The following is a 23,182-nucleotide window of genomic DNA, read 5'->3' as shown; positions in this document are numbered from 1 at the left end:
TTTCTTATCTATAAGAAGTTTTGTTAAAATGTCTTATTTATACGAAATTTTGTCAAAATTTATTATTTAGAGAAAATTTTGTAAAAATTTCTTAATTAGAAAAAATTTTGTCAAAATTTCTTAATTAGAAAAAATTTTGTCAATATTTCTTAATTAGAAAACATTCAAATTTCTTATTTGTAGGAAATTTTGTCAACATTTTTTATGTATTGGAAATTATGTCAAAATTTCTTATCTTCAGGAAATATTGTCAAAGTTTTGTTAAAATTTCTTATTTATAGGAAATTTTGTCAAAATTTCTTATTTATAGAAAATTTTGTCAACATTTTTAATATATTGGAAACTTTGTCAAAATTTCATTTCTATAGGAAATTTTCTCAAAATTGCTATAGAAATTTTTCTCTTAGAAAATTTTAGGAATTTTTTGTCGGATATTTTATATTTTTGTCATTTCTATAGGAAATTTTGTCAAAATTTTATTTCTATAGAAAACTTTGTCAATATTTCGTTTCTCTGGAATTTTTTGTCAAAATTTCATTTCTATAGGAAATGTCAAAATTTTTTATCTATAGGAAATTGTGTCAAAATTTCTTATCTTTAGGAAATGCTATCAAACTTTCTTGTCTATACGAAGTTTTGTTAAAATGTCTTATTTATAGGATATTTTGTCAAAATTTCTTATTTAGAGAAAATTTTGTCAAAATTTCTTATTTGTATGAAATCTTGTCAACATTTTTTATCTGTAGGGAATTATGTCAAAATTTCTTATCTTTTATTGTCAAAGTTTTGTTAAAATTTCTTATTTATCGGAAATTTTGTCAAAATTTCTTATTTATAGAAAATTTTGTCAACATTTTTAATATATTGGAAACTTTCTCAAAATTTCATTTCTATAGGAAATTTTCTCAAAATTTCTATAGAAAATTTTCTCATATGATTTCTTGTAGAAAATCCTTAACTATAAAAATTTTTGTAAAAAAAAAATTAGGAATTTTTTGTCGGATAATTCATTTCTAGGGAATTTTTGTTAAATTTTCTCAATAACTTTTTCGAAAATACCATTTTAATTTGTAAACCCACTGTTTGACCTTTCACAGACAAACAAAACTACAAACATCCTAAGATATTCTTGGTGAAAAAAATTGCTTCTTAAGCTTGTATATCTTTATTCTTCATCTCTTTGCCTCAAGCTATTTGCTTAGTTTCCCATGTAAATCGTTGTTTTGTGATAATAAATTTTTGACCATCACCTTTAACCTTAGTATAGAGCCAAGTAAAATTTCATAATACGTCCATCTGCTGGATGGTCTTTTCAATGAACGGAGTGCATTGTTATTGCTCTTCTTCCATCTGGAAAAAATTGTTTTGAACCTCTAGTATATCTCAAGTGTTTCTGGTTTTCTGTAAAAGAAAAATTTACATGTTTATGATATTGAGTCTGGTAATGAATAGAAAAGATATGGCAGAGCAAAACGGGATTTTATTGCCACTTTAAATGGAAATGCATCACGTTTTCTTTTTTCATTTTTGATAAGCAAACATTTTTTTATGCAGACAACCAAAGTTTCCAAGAGCCTCTGGCTTGCACATTTTTTTGGAGATTTTATTTTTATTTGATTTTACTAAGCCAAGGGAGGGGTATCGTATGGAGTGAGTCACATTCTTGTTTTGTTAGTTTCGCATACAATTTTTTTTATTGATTTTCGCAGCAGTATGACTTCATGTGATGTGTGTGTTTTTTATATAGAATGCAGTTTTTTATTTAAAAAATGTTTAAAATTAAACAACTAAAACAACAAAAACTAGCGACAAATCTCTAGAGTCATGAAGGTTTGCCATTGTAATGACGACGTCCAGGGGTCCACAAATGGTTTATTTTTATATTTAGCAATACTGTATTGATATGGTAATGGCGAGAGTCAACAGCCTTTTGGTATTTTAGATTAAAGCTGTTGATTGTAAAGGAAAGATAAGTCGATTTATCTTTAGAATGTTATCTCTACCTATGCTCAATGCTAACTGCTAATAATGATGAAAAGTGTTGTGTTGTAACTGGGAGTAACAATGGTAACATGTTCTTGTATGGGCAATTTGTGTAGAACACCAAAATTTGTTTGTTGGAGGTCGTTTATTTTCAAAAATTCTCTCAGTGATTTCACATGTAAGGTGACACGCTGTTAGGATACGGCTATAAAAGGATGTCCCCTCCCCTAGTAGAAGAAACTTCGTTATATGAACGAAATGTATCATTAAAATTGAGGCAATGCAACGAATTTGTAAACTAACAAAATTTTCGTTTTCGTTATTATATATCATTATCTTTAGGAAAATTTGTCGAGATTTCTTATCTATAAGATATTTTAAAAAATCACTATCTTCATACAAAAAGAATTCACGAAAATTTAATTTTAATTGAGTTTTAAAAAATATTCAATTAAAAATTTAATTGATTCAACAAATTTTTTAATTGAAACAAAAAGCAATCACAAAAATAATAGTATCAATTAATTTTTTAATTGGATCAATTCACTTTTTAATTGACCTTCAATTAATTTTTTAATTGATACTATCATTTCTGTGATTGAAGACATTTCAATTAAAAATTAATTGGATCAATTAATTTCGTGATTGAATCAGAAAAAACAATTTTTGTGTGTATAGGAAATTTTTGTCAAAATTTCGTATCTAAAGGAAATTAGAAATTTTGATTTTATTCGATCTTTCTTTTATCCAATAAGTGATTAATTATTTTCTAAAGGAAATTTTATCAAACTTTCGTAGGAAATTTTTTAAAAAATTCATTTCTATACGAAATCTTTTCAAAATGTCATTTCTATAGAATTTTTTGTCAAAATTTCATTTCATTTTTGTCAATATATATAAGAAATATAAAAATTTAATTTCTATAGGAAATATTATCAAAAATTCATTTTATAGGAAATTTGGTCAAAATTGACCTAATATGGAAGATTATGCAACTTAAATTTTAGGACTCAAAATTTACACAATGCTAAGGACAAAATTCTTTAAAACAATGACATTTTGATTAAAAGAAAGTTTATAATCCTTGCTTCAAAAATTATTTTCATTAAATTTAGGACACAAATCTTGAAATTTTGCGTCTCTGCTGAAGTTGTAGATTTTTTAAGTAAGGCAAATTTTCCTTAAAATAAAGAAAAACATTTTTAATTTAAAGAAATCGTCTTTAACTCAACTGACATATTGAAATTTTAAATTTAAGATAAAAACGCTTCACTCAAAAAAAGTTTACTTGGATCCAAAGATTTTGACCTTCCCTTAAAGATTTTGACCTTCCCTTAAAGATTTTGGTATTGATTCCGAGCCAAAGATGCGGCTTCTTTAAAATAAAGAATTTTTATAGCGACGTAAAGAATTTTTATTATCTGGCTTTAAATCTATGACCAATAAAATTAAAATTAGGATACAGATCTCATTTATCAAATTTTCATTCTTTTTTCGCGGTTTCCAAATCCAAATTATAATGGATGCTTCAAAGTAAAAAATGTTTTCTTAATTCCAAAAAACTTTAAATCAAAGACGCTATGTGGTATCGCAATGGACTGAATAGTCTAAGTGAGCCTGATACATCGGGCTGCCACCTAACCTAAAGACGCTAAATCATCAAAATAAGTCTTAGCCTATATTTCAGTTAATTTAAGGAAAATTTCTTTAAATCAAAAATGTGTTTCTTTACTTTAAAGAAAATTAGCCTCAATCAAAAGACATGAGACTTTAACGGAGGGATGCAAATTTACAAAATTTTTGTACTAAATTTAATGAAAACAATTTTGAAGCAAAGATTATAAACGTTATTTTAATTAAAATTTCATTATTTTAAAGAAATTTGTCCTTAATATTTTGTAAATTTCGCGTCCTAAAATTTAGGTTGCGTAATCTTTAATATCACGTAAATATTTTTTTTCAGTGTATATGAAAGTTGTTCAAAATTTCTTATCTATAGGAATATTTCAATATTTCTTATTGGACATTTTGTCAATTTTTTTTGTCTATAGGGATTTTGCAAACAAATTTTTATATATACGAAATTTTGTAAAAATTATTATAAAGGGTGATTTGTTAAGAACTTGATAACTTTTTTTTTTTTTTAAAATTTGCAAAATCTCATCGGTTCTTTATTTGAAACGTTAGATTGGTCCATGACATTTACTTTTTGAAGATAATTTCATTTAAATGTTGACCGCGGCTGCGTCTTAGGTGGTCCATTCGGAAAGTCCAATTTTGGGCAACTTTTTCGAGCATTTCGGCCGGAATAGCCCGAATTTCTTCGGAAATGTTGTCTTCCAAAGCTGGAATAGTTGCTGGCTTATTTCTGTAGACTTTAGACTTGACGTAGCCCCACAAAAAATAGTCTAAAGGCGTCAAATCGCATGATCTTGGTGGCCAACTTACCGGTCCATTTCTTGAGATGAATTGTTCTCCGAAGTTTTCCCTCAAAATGGCCATAGAATCGCGAGCTGTGTGGCGTGTAGCGCCATCTTGTTGAAACCACATGTCAACCAAGTTCAGTTCTTCCATTTTTGGCAACAAAAAGTTTGTTAGCATCGAACGATAGCGATCGCCATTCACCGTAACGTTGCGTCCAACAGCATCTTTGAAAAAATACGGTCCAATGATTCCACCAGCGTACAAACCACACCAAACAGTGCATTTTTCGGGATGCATGGGCAGTTCTTGAACGGCTTCTGGTTGCTCTTCACTCCAAATGCGGCAATTTTGCTTATTTACGTAGCCATTCAACCAGAAATGAGCCTCATCGCTGAACAAAATTTGTCGATAAAAAAGCGGATTTTCTGCCAACTTTTCTAGGGCCCATTCACTGAAAATTCGACGTTGTGGCTCGTTAGTAAGTCTATTCATGATGAAATGTCAAAGCATACTGAGCATCTTTCTCTTTGACACCATGTCTGAAATCCCACGTGATCTGTCAAATACTAATGCATGAAAATCCTAACCTCAAAAGAATCACCCTTTATATAGGACATATAGGACTTATAGGACATTTTGTCAAAATTTGAAGCAAAGAAATAAATTCGTAAAGATAACGAAATTGTTTGAAACCAATGCAAAAAATTGTACTTTTTTTCTACACTGATGTTTGGCTGTTAGGGACAAATGTTACATCAAAGTATTAGTGAAACGAGTCCGGGATTCTAGACCACTAGCTCTTGGGTTCTTTATACAACTATAATGAAACGTCGCATTATGTATTTATCCTCAGACATTTTTTGCCAAAAATTCAACCAATGTCGTTCCATAAATATCGTATTCGACTGATTTAGGTCCTTGTGTTCTGCTAAGCAAACTCCAACGATATCTCCAAACCCCGATATCTATTGAAGACATTTAACGTGATGAAGGCTATTCCGTAAATATACTGTTAGGAAAATTGAAGTAGTGTGGCCGGGATTCGAAATTGTGGTACCAGCCTATTGTATCATAATGGACTGAATAGTCTAAATCAATCTAAAATACCTAACACAAACTAATTTCATTTAAAAAATTGAATGTTATTAAATTTTTATAAAAAGAAATTTGGGTATTTTTATATAATATTTAGAGAATTTTTGACGCAGAAGCGATGAATTTAACATGGGATGTCATAGGACGGAAGTTCTCCATTTCAGCAGCCGTTGCACTGAATTTGCATCACTTCTTTAGGTGTAATCCGAATTCAATGTTTTGGATGTAAATTAAAAAATTCTGTGATATCCTGTCAAATAAATAATTTTTATAATTTTTTATAATTTTTAATGGATTCTAACGCTTGTCTGAAACGTATGACCTAAAATATTTTCAAAAATGCACACTTTTTTGGATTGGATTGGATTTAGCATTTTTGTCGACCAAATTTAAATGATTTGTACCATTTTATGAATTATTACTCTGTTTTTAACCTATTTGAAATTTTTAAAGTTGTGCCTTTGGAAGAACTTTCAAATTTTTTTGATTATTTTTGCTATATAATCTATAGATTTAACCTCTTTATTTGTATAACATTCATTTTCCAAGTTCATTTTATACTTTTAACAACAACTAAAGCCTATTTTATAAAAAAAAAATAATAGTCATAGTAATGAAAAACAAAAGACTCAATTGGAACCGATTGTTTTTGTTCGCATAGACTTTATAGTGGACTTTTGAACGTGTTTCCAATACAGAAACATAATACAAAAACAAAACAAAATAATTAAAATTGTAAATTGTTTGTATATCTGTATTATAAACGATGATGATGACAGAGTATGGCACACCTCTCTCGACCATTGCAAAAATCTCGGGTAGGCTTATATTTATTACACAACAATTTATCATAAGAATGAAGGGAAATAGTATATTATTGTATGCCATATATAATGGATCATATTTGTACAAATATGGACTAAATTTATTAGCTACACTAAAACAATTTGAAGATAAATGTAGATATTGTTTAAAAATTGAGGTACTTAAATACTTATTATGATAGTACAATAAAATGTGTGTATTGGACTTAAATAATTTTTTTCTCAATTTTGAAAGAGTTATAAATTTTGAAAAGTTTAAAAATCGATTTTTACAAAAGCCCGTATAGGATAAAATATTGAAGTTTTGCAATAGTGAAAATTTGATAAAAATTCAAATTAGAACCAGTAAGGAATGTCGATAGTCGACCCCTGCACGATTCTGTAAATTTGACATGCATAGTTAGAATTTTAATTCTACTCCCTGTGCAAAATTGCATGTAAATCGGAGTAAAACTTTGGCCTATGTGCTAATATGAGTGTAAATCAGGCGAAGGACATATATGAGAGCTATATCTAAATCTGAACCGATTTCAATAAAATGGATTTCAATGGCGCACTTAACGACGCTATTAATTGTACTCCTTCTGCAAAATCTGAAGCAAATCTGGGACAATATAAGTGTATAACTGGCGAAAGATATATAAGAGAGCTATATCTAAATATGAGCCGATTTCTTTAACCACGAAATTAATTGATACAATTAATTTTTTATTTTTTGGATGAGTTAATTTTTAACTTTTTCTGTTAAAAATAAACTCTTCCAAAAATCTGTTTTTTATACCCTGCGACCCACTCTGGGGAACAGGGTATTAACATCCACAAGGACGAGATAAATACACTGTGTCTTAGGCAACGGATTCCCTGCATTTTTGGAACTTTATAAATATAATGAAATATAAGCAATATTATACGATACAGTTATAACGATTTTTTATTACCATTTTTGTATTGTTGTTTTTCTGCATATTTTTGAATTAATGTAATAATTATTTACGAGAATTTTAAACAAATTTTAAAAAATTGTACAATATAATATTTTTTTTAAGAATTCAACTCCTGAATTTTTTGTTATTTTCCCCCTTTAAAATTATATCCATTTTTTTAATAGAGGTTAACATGTAGTTTCTTTCTATTCTACACCTTTCCAATCACAACAAGATGCTTAGAAGACAGTTCTAATTACAAAATAACGTCAATGTCCCAATATTTAGCATCACATTGTAATGTCGCATTGGATCATCTCAATATACGGACATCTGTATGTTGTACACTGTCAATTTTAATTAACATTTCATAGGGAATTTTTAGGTAGAGTGCGACTAATTTAACTAATTTCGTTTGTTTTTTGCATGTGAAAGATTTCGTTCCGTTGCTTAATTGACAAGTTTCAAAAGATTGTGTTATTTTCTTAATTTGTTTGTTCATCCTCCGTAATGCTCACGCTCAAGGTTATCTTTCCAAGAAAGCATTTCCGCAGTTTGACTTAAAATAACCAAAATCGTACTTAAAAAGTAATTCAAGTTAGATTATAAATGAAGTATTAACATTTTTATGATTCGTAAACATGTATTACTTAAATTGGTTCGTATTAAAATTAAACGAAAAGAGAATAATATGAATTTATTCTTGTTAGCAACTAAAACCTGTTAATTTATTATTTTTTTGGCCCCGAAACATATAAAGAAAGTAATACTTCAATCTATAACCAAATAATGAGCTGAAAGTTTCCGCAAAAATTTTTATGGTTTAAATAACCAGAATTTACACGCAGAGAAGGAATATGATTAAACCAAACATTTTTCACGAACAAAATGTTATTTTTGGACCGCGAACATGTCCCAGGCATAAAAGTCCCTCGGATTGAGACCTAGAGATTTTGGTGGCCATTGTGCACTAGAAATAAAGAGAAGAATCTCCTTTTTAAGTCATTCTTGATTGATGCGAGCTAAGTGCTGTTGGGATGTATGATCACCCCAAACATTTTTCACGAACAAAATGTTATTTTTGGACCGCGAACATGTCCCAGGCATAAAATTCCCTCGGATTGAGCCCTAGAGATTTTGGTGGCCATTGTGCACTAGGAATAAAGAGAAGAATCTCCTTTTTAAGTCATTCTTGATTGATGCGAGTCTGCGGCTGAAACGTTTGTCTGCCCAGACTGGAATACCGTCTTTTGGACATTGCCCGATACTATTCGGCATTTATTTTGACCCCACGGTCGATAAATACGTTCGGGGAGCGATAGGCCTTTATCATCGTCAGCGCTTGAGTTTTTTGTCAACTGACAAAAATAACATTTTGCTCTTAAAACATGTTCGGGGTGATCATATTCCTTCTCTGGGTATATAGAAAAAATCACGAACGGCGTGCACTTATCAAAACGATCCGTTCATGAATGTGAATCAAAACGCATGTGGCTTCAAACGGAAACCTGGAGAAGACACCATCCGTTCTCAAAACGACAGCCAGCGTTCATGATCTGAAAACGTAATTGTTACGAATTTAAAAAGAAAAAATCCTCTACCGTGACTCTAACCTGAATTGTCTGCTCCATACGCGTTAACACTCGCCTTAGCACATTGCACCACCGACGGAGTTGCCATAAGAACGTCTAACGTATATTTTAAGACTTTTAATGGCCAAAGAAAAACGAAAGCCGTATATGAAATCATGAAAGCCCATGAACCAAACGTATTGATTTTTCGTGAACGTGTCCGTTTCATTTTGTTTTTTCGTCCACAGGCAAAGAAGGATTATGATCACCTCAAACATGTTTCAAGGGCATAAGGGAGCCACCGTGGTGCAATGGTTAGCATGCCCGCCTTGCATACACAAGGTCGTGGGTTCGATTCCTGCTACGACCGAACACCAAAAAGTTTTTCAGCGGTGGATTATCCCACCTCAGTAATGCTGGTGACATTTCTGAGGGTTTCAAAGCTTCTCTAAGTGGTTTCACTGCAATGTGGAACGCCATTCGGACTCGGCTATAAAAAGGAGGTCCCTTGTCATTGAGCTTAACAAGGAATCGGGCAGCACTCAGTGATAAGAGAGAAGTTCACCACTGTGGTATCACAATGGACTGAATAGTCTAAGTGAGCCTGATACATCGGGCTGCCACATAACCTAACCTAACCTAAGGGCATAGTTTTATTTTTGGATGGGGAACATGGAACATGTTTGCCGTACCATAATATGATTGCCGATATAAGATACATAATTTCCGGGAAAATTACATAGTTGCGTCAAACATGTTACGTATAGGCCATCCAAAAATAATTTTTTGTTCTCGTTGACACCATTTTGGTAGTACAACGATTGGATTGGATACCTTTTTGTGCAATAGAAATTTCCTTATTCCATCCTTTTTTAAGGTAGCTCATGAAAATCTTATTACGCTGTCTAAACTTCGGTGTGAAATGATTCAGCTTTTTTTCATCCATTGTCAAATATCGATTGTTTCTTAGTTTGATCAGAGCTTTCTCATCTTCGTGAATTATATACACTTTCAAATTATATCTTATTGCTATTTGTTGAATTTTTTAATTAGAATCTTATTTATAATTAATTATTATTCGAGGTTTATGGACAAAGAATATCATGGAACTTGATCAATTAAGTCTTTGAAAAATGTCAGATACAAATCTATACACGCCTGACTATACATGTCTCCGTTCGGGCGAATGAAGTTTTCCATAATCTTTAGTATAGATCTGGCTGGGATAGCTAACTCAATCTGGCCCCAATATGTTAACTTCTAAGAGAGAAAACTCATAGGAAATATAAATTTTTTAGTTTTTTAATGTTTTCGTCGGTAGCAACCACTTTTGACGGCTATTGTATACCAACATTTGATGGCTAATTTTCAAGGGACAACTATTAAATAATATATTAAAATAATTCCAAAAAATATATAATATTTTAAATATAAAGATTTATTGGGTCATCTCGTCTTTTAACTAATTTTTAGCGTTTTGACTAAAAAATAAAATTCTATTATAAATTATGCCAAGTTTTTGCTTCAAATGTATTTTCCCAAACTTTTAGCATCCCGCAAAATTCCATTTTGTCAACATTTTCACAATATCGAACCAATATGCATTTATAAAATAAATAGAACTTTTAAACAAATAATTGATTGATTCAGTTATTTATAGAATTTTTATAACAGATTTTAAACAAATAATTGATTGATTTAGTTATTTATACCATTTTTATAACCCATTTTTTTTGGTATTTTGTAAATATTATAAACAATTGAAATATCATACAACTAACCCTGTTATAGCAATAGCTGCTAGATATGCTACTAATCCCTTTTCCTTTAATACAGCGTTAACTAACAATCGATTTTCCACTAAACGTTTTTGTTCGATTTTCCTAACTAACAATCGATAATAAACCACCCACCAGTTGATTGATTGATTTCAAAGATAACTCTGTTATATAAATAAATATCTATGCCTATATCTATATAAGATTTGTTTTTTCTTTTATTTTTCTTTTTTTCTCCTGCCAACTAGGATGATAAAAGTCTGGACATAATGGGACAATACAAACCAGAAATATTTTGTTAAAAGCTGTAATCGAAATTGCTATCGATAACAACATTTATATGCTAATCATATGTATTAAACAGTCAAAAATTAAATATTATCGTCAGTTTTGTCGTCGTCGTCGTATATTGTTTTGTGTTATATATATATATAATAAAAAAAATTTGAAGAACAAAGAAAATGGAAGCCAGAACGAAACAAAGATCAGCTAGCAAGAACAAACTATAATCGTTTATCGATAATCGATACTACTACTGATTAAACGACAAGAACAAAAAGTCAACAATACGAACAATAATCATCGTTATTTTATCACCAATATCACTACAACCAACTAGCAACATTCACCAAGAGCAACATTGGGAAAACTTTATTAAACGATAAATCTGCATGTAATCGATTTTTGATTATTTTCGATTGTTCTCTGGATACAACAAAACCACAGTAAATCGGCAACAACATAACCATTAAAACAAGAAGCATTACACAAAAACAAAAGTATCTCATACATCACTTTAACATTTTAAGGATATTTTTTTTTTCTTCAATATACATATAACTAAATATACAAAAATAATTTGTTGGGCAGATATTTGATGCTGTCATAAAGAGGAGCCGAAGAAGAAGAGGAAGAAAACAAAAAAAGACAAACGTTATTTTTTATATACATTTAAGGAACAACAAAAATAATAATATACACTTTTTATTGTGTTATGTTTTATATAAATCTCATATAGAATCATATATTTCTATATTTATATATATAAAAGAAAAATATTTGTTTGTATGCGTTAAGAAGAATCTCTTGTCTACATTGTCTGTCGATCGTCTATTAAAACCTCAATCGATATAGCGATTACAACATCATATTTCTCGCTCTGTTCGCAAAGAACAACTACACATCATTTGCATCATCATCGTCCTTATTATAATCATCGCTGACAACATTATCTACAACTCAATCTCTATGTGTAATTCCAATATTAACGGATTTCAATTTTAAAAGAAAAAAAATTATAAAAAACAGGTAAGCCTTGTGTTGTTCAAACAGCATTTGTTTTTAACTTATAGATATTTAATCTGATCTTATAGGGTCAACTCGAAATGAACTAACACATCGGTTACTAACCCCAGAAAGATATTTTATTTTCTTTTAGTTTCTTTAGATGTACTTAATGTGTCCGTCCACTCCTCCATTCATTCTATTTTTCTTACAATTGGCTTTTTCAATAGAATGTGCTTACCATAAATTATGCTTTAAAATTATCCAAACACGCACACACATTCGCATACACATAGATAAACACAAATACATTGAATTTTATAAATAAAACATAAACATATTTATTTTGGCCCCTCACTTATGCCTCACATTTTTTGTTTTAACTGAAACTTAGGCTACATAATTTTTAACATTATCTTGGGATTGTCATCTGCTTTTCAGAATTACCATAATTATTTATTTTCGCAATAAACATTCATAAACATTCTCAAAATATATAAATATGTAGAATTATCAAAATTGCCCCTAATGTTTAGTACTATATTCGTTTCTGCGAAAAAAGAATATCAGCATTTGGCACACTGAATTGGATCCCAAACACAGGGTTGTTATTTTATTTGTATTACTTGCCTATTTTTCCGTGCAAAAATTTCAAAGTTGAATCACTAATTGTTCGCAAAAACTCACAACTAAAAATTCACAGTTATTCCGCGCAAACATATTTTATATGGAGTATATCAGTTTTTCGTTCGAAATCGTGAACTTTGTACTAGGCTTAAAGTGGCACAACGGTACCACTAATTAAAATTTTTCTCCATTAAGCCCAAATGTACTCTATAAAATTATAACTTTACACACAAAGAAAATTTGGTTAAAAGTCAGCCAACGAAAAATTTTCATTGATATAACGAAACATTTTCACTAATACAATGAAAATATTCATTAATAGTACGAAATGTTACGTTGATTGGCAGAAAATTCGTTATATTAACGAAAAATTCGTTGTATTAACGAATTTGTTTCATTGGCTGGCTTTTAACGGTACATTTTGTTAATATAACGAAACTTTTTCTATTAGTGTATATATTTTTCAAATATTACATCAACAGACACTCCTTATTCCGGAATCTTTACATTCACACAAAAACATTTTTTCTGATTCAACCACGAAATTAATTTTTCGAATCAATTTATTAATGGAAATGTCTTCAATCACAAAAATGACAGTATCATTTAAAAAAATTATTGAAAGTCAATAAAAAATTTATTGATCCAATTAAAAAATTAATCATCCAATTGAATCAATGAAAATTTTAATTGAATATTTTTTAAAACTCAATTAAGACTTTAATTGGAAAAAGGTTCGTGAAATTTTTTTCTATGTTAGAAACATATGCTTCTGAATTTTCGGTATTGAAACTTGAGTAGAATATTTCGGGAATGTTAACCGGAGAGAAAATTTTTGAAATTTACTTTCTGCTATTAAACAGAGAAACCCTAATGGAACTGCATTAAAGCTTCTGTATGTATAAGTCCACTTAGATAAGATTTGAACCTCTCACATATGTTGCCAGCATTACGCTGAAAATCTTTTGGCTTATAAGCTGGGCATCTTAACCCCTGCTCCACCACGGGGATTGTAATCAAATCAAAAAATATTTTTGAAAAGTTGATTTATCGATATTTTCATCGATAATTTTAAAATATACGGCAGCATATAAAGTTATAACAGTTTGTGGTATTTGTCGCCCAATTATATAGTGCGCTAGACCACTGTGTCCATATCATTCTACGTCCAGTATGGAATATGTCCTGATTGATCTGATTGCAGGTCGAGTAAGTTCGACATAGCAAACTCCGCTTGTCTTGTCATCCTTGATTATGGATGAGTGTTTACAGTTGTCGCTGTTTGGGCATAAAATAATTAAATATGGGTGTCTCATCCCTTAATAAAAGCAATCGATTGGAGAAAATCAGAATTGAAGTATTTGTACAAAATTTATTCAATTCTTTTCTGCATTCCCATTTTCGATTTTTTTTGATTGGTTTCCCGATTATACATAGACCAAAATTACAATATTCTGCCGTGATAGGTCATGTTCGAAGTTTGTTGAAAAAGAAATTTCTTCTCATGATTCGACTATTTGCATAAATCATAAATATGAGGCCCATTGGATGAAACTTCAGCCATAAATCACAAACTGGAACTGACAAAGGATCGATATGAGATGTATTGCTTACTTCTAAGAGCTGAGTGATGTGAGCCACCGTGGTGCAATGGTTATCATGCCCGCCTTGCATACACAAGGTCGTGGGTTCGATTCCTGCTTCGGCCGAACACCAAAAAGTTTTTCAGCGGTGGATTATCCCACCTCAGTAATGCTGGTGACATTTCTGAGGGTTTCAAAGCTTCTCTAAGTAGTTTCAGTGTAATTTGGAACGCCGTTCGGACTCGGCTATAGAAAGGAGGTCCCTTGTCATTGAACTTAAAATGGAATCGGGCGGCACTCAGTGATAAGAGAGAAGTTCACCAATGTGGTATCACAATGTACTGAATAGTCTATGTGAGCCTGATACATCGGGCTGCCTACCTAACCTAAGCTCAGCTTCAGCTTCATTAATGACTTACAACATATTTCTCTCAATAACATGAATATTAAACGGTCATTAGCGCAGTCCTGGATACTATAAGGATTTCGTCTTATTGAAATCCGGTGTCTACTTATTGTCGGCATGTTGGTTGATGGGGACGTGGTCTGAGCATACATTAAGATATTGACGGGTTGTCATGTTAGGTCACCATCCAAAACTCCAAGCAAAGCTTTTGAAATATATGGTGTTCTGCCGCAGTCACCCAACTCTGAAATGCCGAATTCAGTTAGATGCATACACGTTTATTGAAAACTTTTTTCACCTCACCCCTGTTCACCTTTCCCAACATTTTCGGCCGGTATTTCAAATATTTTTATATGGTACCGGGACCTAAAATAAGCATTTACGTAGCCATACTTAGATTATATTAGTTATAGCGACAGCCTGATATTTCAGGCTCACTTAGACTATTCAGTCCATTGTCCGATTCTATGTTAATGCGGTGAAACTGTTTGGAAAATCTTTGAAACACTCTGTTACTGAGAGGGAACATTCCACCGCTGAAAATCTTTTTGGTATATGCTCGAAACTGAGAATTCCATGACCCTTTGTATGCAAGGCTGGTATGCAAACTATTGCACCAAGGTGGCTTCCGATTCCCAACTCAAATGAATTAACATTTTGGGCCACTTATGTTACACAGTGAATTGTTTCAAAACTTAAATCAGAAATGTCATCAGTATTACTGAAAGGCCTAATAACCATAGTATTGGACGGGAAGTAGAATATGATGATATACCCTGAATCCATAAAATACCAAAACCTTTTCAAACGGTAGTTCACCCCAGTAAAAAAATTACCTATTAGCTGTGCCTATTACTATATGGTACGCCACAAGGATATAGTTAATATGAAAAAAATTCGTTCTTTTCCATCTTGGGATGTAATAGTGATTCGTGGAATGCACATGTATATATCCATCCATGTATTACTGTAAATATCTACTTTGATTTTTATGACGTTTTGATAATAATGATAGGCAATATTTACTCTTCCAAGCGGGAAACAAATAATCACTTCCCCCCAAGGAATTTTTAACACAGAAAATTATCTTGTGACTAACATGTACTAATATGCAGAAAAAAATCTCACTTTCATCATCGTCTAATCGATTTCTCGTTTTTTTATTTCTTTTTCCAGATGGCCCATGTGGTCGGCGTTCCCAGACGCGATCCCTGTCGTAAATGTCAATTGCCTGTATTTCTGGCAGAACGTTTGTTGGTAGGCAAGAAAGTCTATCATCGAACATGTCTAAAATGTGCACGTTGTGGTTCACAATTGACACCAGGAAGTTTCTATGAAACTGAAGTGGATGATCAATATTGCTGTGAAACATGTCCCGATGAAGAAATCACCTCAAAACTTGGAATTGGCATTAATGCTGGTGCCAATCCGGAGGCATCCACCAGTAGTACTGGGGCAATGGGCACAGATGCAGACGATATATCTTCTCCCGTTGAAATGAGAAATAAATTTGGAGGAGATATATCACCAACTACAACAAGATCTGTAAGAAGTTCCATACGAGATCGTTTGGCTTTCTTTGAACAAAAACAACAAGATTCCCAATCATCTAAGAAGGAAGATACGATTGATTTGGATAGTAAACTTTTACAGAAAAGTTTAAGTGATGAAGAGAAATCTAAAAGTCTCAAGAGGATGGAAAATGCATCTACATCCACATCGTATAAAATGAATTCAGCATTATCGAGTTTTCTTAATGATACCGTGGGTAATGCGGAAGATGACGATGGAGAGGATGAGGACAGTGAATCACTAACTTCATCCATACAACATTCTAAAATGGAAACTGATTCTTCAGAGGAAACAGATGATTTAACTTCAGTATCATTGCCACCAGAATTACCCAAGTCATTACCACCTACAACATTGGAAATCACAGAAGATAAAAAGGAGGAGAAGAAAGAAGATAATGCAAAACGTTTTACAGCATCTGCTCAATTGATTTTAGGAACAACAACAACAACCACAAAAGACGCACATCTTTTAGCCGATGAGGAAGAGAATATAATACGATCCCGATCCCGTTCAACCTCACCCGGAAAACAAACTACAGAATTACAAATTAGTTTAACATCGTCCCTGAAATCGAATGACACAACCAATAATAATGTCCATCTTGACGATGATGCAAGAAAAACTATTACTCCTGCAAAGGATAATCAATTAATGATGATGGAGACACAGCAACCAACAACCCTAAAGACAATGGAGACAATACAGCAAATAGAATTAGAAAATAATTTAGCATGTAATGAAACTAATGTTAATGATTGTGTTACCAAAGACAAAGCCGCGGTGGATGATTCCATAACAGTGGAAACGGAAATCAAAGCTGCACAGCAGTTCGAAAGCACAACCCCAACACTTAAGCAAGTGGAAGATAATAGCACTAAGTCTGTAGCCGAAGAAGAAAGAGAAGAACCTTCTAACATGACGGTGATGGAAAAATCTGGAACCAGTGAAAATGATGTGGAATTACGCACAAAATCTCCCAAGGAGAATGATAACGCAATAGAAAATCCAACACCGGAGGAGGTTGAAGATAAGGAAACCACACAAAGGCTTAGTGTAGTACGTGCTCGTCTGCAACAATTTGAAGTAATTACAAATAATGAAAAAGCAAAAGAATCATCACCTATTAAAACTGCTCCAAATGCTAATGGAAAAGAAAATTTGAATCTATCAACACCACCACAAACTAAAACTCCACCATCCACTCAACCAATAGAAGAAACACGGAAGGAAAACGAGCCTTTAACGAGCCGTCCTATTGAAGATATGGAACAATCCATAACTACGATTATACCCACACCATCTCCACGAGGGGAAACTATGGTGAAAATGGAAAAAACTGAAATTGAAACTGAAAGTCTTGATAAGTCTAATGAAATCGTACAAGAAGTGCCTTTAGCTATTATGGAAACAAAAGACAATGAAATTTTAGAAAATAAGAACAAGTCAATTGAAAATGAGAATGAAGACCACAAAACAACAGAAGAAACGGAATTGACTCAAATGCAAACAGAAGATGATAAGAAAAGTCTTGAAGAATCTACTTCTACAGTCAAGAGTAGTTCAACACCCAGTAAATTACCATTGGAGGAATATCCTGAAGATTTAAATCCCTTTAAATCGGATGATGAAGATGAGCCATGCGATGAAAATAAGGAGAATGTGGTATTACGAAAGCCTCCTATACCCAAACAACCAGCCAAAACAAATAGTCTAAATCCTTTTGATTCATCGGATGATGAAATTGAATTGGAGAAATCCCAAACATCTACAACATCCACACCGAAGATCCCTCCACCTAGGCCTCCACCACCACGCATCTCTCGAAATCCCTTTGGTAGTGAAGATGAAGAAGATGATCATACACAATTGAGACGGTCTTCATTGACAGCGTCTCAAAGTAAACGTACACCAGTACCCAAACCAAGATCAAATGTGTAAGTACCAAAAAAGAAATTACTTAAATATTTTGTTTGGTCTCTTCACATATTTACGCATTCATTTCACACCATGACACCCGTTTTTTGCACAATTTTGTTGGTGAAGAAATTTAGATGAGCTCTTTTACTCCCACAACGACCATTATTACATTCAGTTCACCCATGAAATATTTTTGCTATTTTTGTTTAATAATAACTATTGTTGTTGAAGTCCTCGGTTTTGCCATATGACACCCACACTATTGAAATTCGTTGATATTTTAGGGAAACTTAGACATTGCTTTTTATCTTCCCTCAAACCAATGTCAAGTGCTAAATAATTATTGCCAGTTTTATTTCCATTCAAAGATGGTAGTTTTGAGTACTACTAGTACAGGCGTATAATATAAACGGTTATGTAGTTGATTCCAATTTGTGGCGAAATGAGATGATTCATTTTCATAATATGGGAATATAAGTATGTATATGGAAATGGTGTTTATGAGACACTTAAAAATGTATGATGATGATTTGCGAAAACTAAATGCTTCTGTAGCACACTTCTTTAACATATTATACGTAAAAGATCTAGTTTTTTGGAATTAGTAATTATAATTTGCTTTGCAATACAAAAGTTAAAACTTAAAGCAGTCTCATATGGATAACGCGTATGTTAAAAATATTGTATTATTGAAATCTTAGCATACTTTTAGGATTTGTCATATAAAGTCTACTAGTTCATATAATAGAATAATAGCATAGCATACTTTTAGGATTTGTCATTTATAACCAAGCACTGTGGGGTATAAAAATGTATATGAAAAACAAGTATATACGGCCGTAAGTTCGGCCAGGCCGAATCTTATGTACCCTCCACCATGGATTGCGTAGGAACTTGTACTAAAGGCTGTCATCCACAATCGAATTACTTGGGTTGCGATAACACTTGCCGATGGCAAGGATCGTAAAACTTTTTAACACTGTCTTCTAAATTGTAAGTTAGCCCATACGGGGTATATATTAAACAAAAAAAGGCCGATTAAATACATATATAATCTAGTTTGAAAAAATTTTCTATAGAAATAAAATTTTGACAAAATTTTCTATAGAAATAAAAATTTGACAAAATTTTCTATAGAAATAAAAACTTGACAAAATTTTCTATAGAAAAAAAATGTTGACAAAATTTTCTATGGAAGTAAAATGTTGACAAAATTTTCTATAGCAATACAATTTTGACAAAAATTTCTATAAAAATAAAATGTTGACAAAAATTTTGTATAGAAATGAAATTTTGACAAAATTTTGTATAGAAATAAAATGTTGACAAAATTTTCTACAGAAATAAATTTTTTACAAAATTTTCTATAGAAATAAAATTTTGACAAACATTTCTATAGAAATAAACTTTTGACAAAACTTTCTATAGAAATGAAATTTTAACAAAACTTTCTATAGTAATAAAATTTGACAAAATTTTCTATGGAAATAAAGTTTTGGTAGATTACAAAATTTTCTATAGAAATAAAATTTTGACAAAATTTTCTATGGAAATAAAATTTTGACAAACATTTGTATAGAAATAAACTTTTGACGAAAGTTTCTATAGAAATGAAATTTTGACAAAACTTTCTATAGTAATAAAATTTGACAAAATTTTCTATGGAAATATAGTTTTGGTAGATTGTTTTTGGCGATATGGACCAATTTTTGTGTAATAAGTCATCGGCTATATATAACTAAAGACCGATATGGACCAATTTTTACATGGCTGTTAGAGGCCATATATTGACAAAATGTACCAAATTTCAACCGTATCGGATGACTTTTGCTCCTCCAAGTAGGGTTGCCAGATGATGGTTGCCGAAATCCGGGACATTGCGCCGTACATTCCGGGATTTGTCGGGACAAGCAAAAACAGTCATATTTTTCGATATTAGTTCCCCATATTTTATCACTTGGTAAATTTGCATAAACGCCATGGCGTAGTCGTAATTGTCAGCAAGCTTTGAAATTCCTAAATATATTGGAGCCTCTGAAACTTTCTCCCAAGATGGCTGCGACGATTTTATATAAAACGTAAATAATTTTGGGAATATTTTTTTTTTTTTAAACGGAAACCGAAACTCATATTTACTGGCATATTACTTTCGGGTTTGGCAAACAAACTTAAGCTCTGAGGTGACAATCGCTGCTTCTTTTGTAGTGGCTTTCGACTGGACTGGGAATTTGGATATCGCCATGGACATGGTTTTAGGTATATTTCGTATCCGAATTGGGGATTGTTATAGTGTCACTAAAGGGTCTATGGTAATCATAGGATAAAATCGAACTTTGAAATGATGGCAGGGAGCACAAACTTGACTTATAATTTGTTAAAATGCATTTTGCAGAAAAACGTGAATTGGATATTTGCGTATATTTTTTTACATTTACTACTCAAGTGACAGCTGATGATTCGCAAGACAGTGATTTGATTTTTTTCTCAAAGTGGTGAGATTAAATGAAATGGTACAAAATCGGACAAACAAATGTACATTTAAAATGTATGAAAATCCAAAACCAAAAATAATTTTGAAAGCGATTTAATTTTAAATCGTTTTCATTTTTAACAAATGTAAAAAAAATAAAACATATGCCTTGAGTAATTGAAATTCCGGGATATTTGGTAAATTTTGTGAAAGATCCGGGACACTTCATAGAGACGAAATTCCGGGACAATCCAGGCGAATCCCGGCCATCTGGCAAGCCTACCTCCAAGAGGTTCCGGACGTCAAATCTGGGGACGGTTTATATGGGAACTATATATAATTATGGACCGGTATGGACCAATTTTTGCATGGTTGTTAGAGACCATATATTAACACCATGTACCAAATTTCAACTGGATCGGATGAATTTTGCTCTTCCAAGAGGCTCCGGAGGTCAAATCTGGGGATCGGTTTATATGGGGGCTATATATAATTATGGACCGATATGGACCAATTTTTGCATGGTTATTAGAGGCCGTAAACTAACATCAGGTACCAAATTTCAACCGTATCGGATGAATTTTGCCCCTCCAAGAGGCTCCGGAGGTCAAATCTGGGGATCGGTTTATATGGGGGCTATATATAATTATGGACCGATATGGACCAATTTTTTGCATGGTTGTTAATAACCGTATACTAAGACCACGTACTAAATTTCAACCGGATCGGATGAATTTTGCTCCTCCAAGAGGCTCCGGTGGTCAAATCTGGGGATCGGTTTATATGGGAGCTATATATAATTATGGACCGATATGGACCAATTTTTGCATGGTTATTAGAGGCCGTATACTAACATCAGGTAGCAAATTTCAACCGGATCGGATGAATTTTGCCCCCCCAAGAGGCTCCGGAGGTCAAATCTGGGGATCGGTTTATATGGGGGCTATATATAATTATGGACCGATATGGACCAATTTTTGCATGGTTGTTAGAGACCGTATACTAAGACCACATACCAAATTTCAACCGGATCGGATGAATTTTGCTGCTCCGGGAGGCTCCCCAAGCCAAATTTGGGGATCGGTTTATATGGGGGCTATACGTAAACGTGGTCCGATATGGCCCATTTTCAATACCATCCGACCTACATCAATAACAACTACTTGTGCCAAGTTTCAAGTCGATAGCTTGTTTCGTTCGGAAGTTAGCGTGATTTCCACAGACGGACGGACAGCCGGACAGACGGACGGACATGCTTAGATCGACTCAGAATTTCACCACGACCCAGAATATATATACTTTATGGGGTCTTAGAGCAATATTTCGATGTGTTACAAACGGAATGACAAAGTTAATATACCCCCATCCTATGGTGGAGGGTATAATGAGATCAATTTGGGTGTTTTTAATGACCTTGTCGATTTTAACAGGTTATAGAAGGGCATTGGGATACACCAGCTCTATATCAATACACTAGACGTACAAAATGTTTCTTGATAATATTTTGAGAGTTTTACGGCAGACGTTTACCGCCTACAATACAGAATTTTATTTTGCCATTGTTAGGTGATAATTTACAAAGGTTTCAAGAAACAAACATAATTGTATAAATTCAGATACACCCCATCAAGAATAAGGAGATGGAACATGTATTTAAGGTGATTGCTATATGGAGCGGTAGCTTGGCTCTTCCAGTTAAATTAGACTATAAGTCTATTGATATACCATATTAAATAAAAATATGAAATGTTCTGAATTTGGTGGGCTTCCAAATACTCAAGAAATAAAATCATATACTCAAAAAATGAAATAATCAAAAAGGATTAATGTGGAATGCATACGGCTCATATATTAGTACCTTTCGGTTTCGTTAGGTAAGGAAAAGTGAATGGAATAGAATGGAAAGGAATAGCTCCTTATTTTGGGCGCACAGGTTACGAATATAAGTCTGTCAAAAGAAATTGTGAATTCTCAAAATTTTGATCTGTAGCGCTAAGAGGATAAAACAGCGATTAACAATTTTCGTATTATTCTGAATCATATAATTCCAACACTTTTGCCCACCAAATATGCCAAAAACTACATATTATTAAATTTTTATACGAGCTTATTGGACAAGAAGATGTAGGGAACTACTAAGTTATTGAAAAGAAAATGACAGATACCAATCTACACAAGCCTATCTATACGTTTCATCGCTGGCTAAAGCGAATTTCCATAGCCTTTAGTATAGATATTAAAAATAATCCTTTCATGTGCATAAATTACCAAATATTAATTTATAAGTTTTGAATTGTGGAAAAGCTACGATAGTTCTGGTAACACTCTCGATATAGCCTACCATCTACCTTCTTCGACATTAAATGTATTTAAAATAAAAGAAAAATGAAGATCCGTGACACACATTTCGCGTAGCACAATTTTTGATTATTTACAAAGAATTTTCCGAATTATGTTATTCGTCAATTATAGAAATTGCTTCATGTAAATATCCCATAAACATGTGTTACTTTCCCTTGCAATAATTTTTTGAATTTGATGGCGCTTTTGAGAATCCCCACCACGTCGCAAACAGTTGTGTACAATATCCAAAAACTCGTCGCAAAAGTGAACGCCAAGTTACTACAGAAAAGCACCGTATGAGTGCAATTGTTAGGTGTCTTTTTAGATACATTTAGAACGACGCCAATAAGAGCCCCTTCAAACTGTTAGACAAAGTGCA

The 23,182-nt window shown here is 32.2% G+C and overlaps 1 protein-coding gene across 4 annotated transcripts in view; it reads left to right on the top strand.

Moving 5' to 3' along the window:
• Window positions 1-23,182, top strand: part of MICAL-like (protein) — a 254,246-nt gene that overhangs the window by 199,564 nt on the left and 31,500 nt on the right. For 3 of the 4 annotated variants that reach the window (XM_075298918.1, XM_075298917.1, XM_075298916.1), the window contains exon 6: window positions 15,675-18,007. In XM_075298918.1, the coding sequence (XP_075155033.1) occupies window positions 15,675-18,007 (2,333 nt within the window). Of the gene's footprint in view, window positions 1-10,846; window positions 11,907-15,674; window positions 18,008-23,182 lie in introns of all 4 variants that reach the window. The other variant, XM_075298919.1, reaches the window with a different exon arrangement.

Source organism: Haematobia irritans, chromosome 3 (assembly GCF_050003625.1).
Source record: "Haematobia irritans isolate KBUSLIRL chromosome 3, ASM5000362v1, whole genome shotgun sequence".
Taxonomy (NCBI): Eukaryota; Metazoa; Arthropoda; class Insecta; order Diptera; family Muscidae; genus Haematobia; species Haematobia irritans.
Note: the sequence above shows the minus strand (reverse complement) of the source record. Positions and strands in the feature narration are given on the sequence as shown.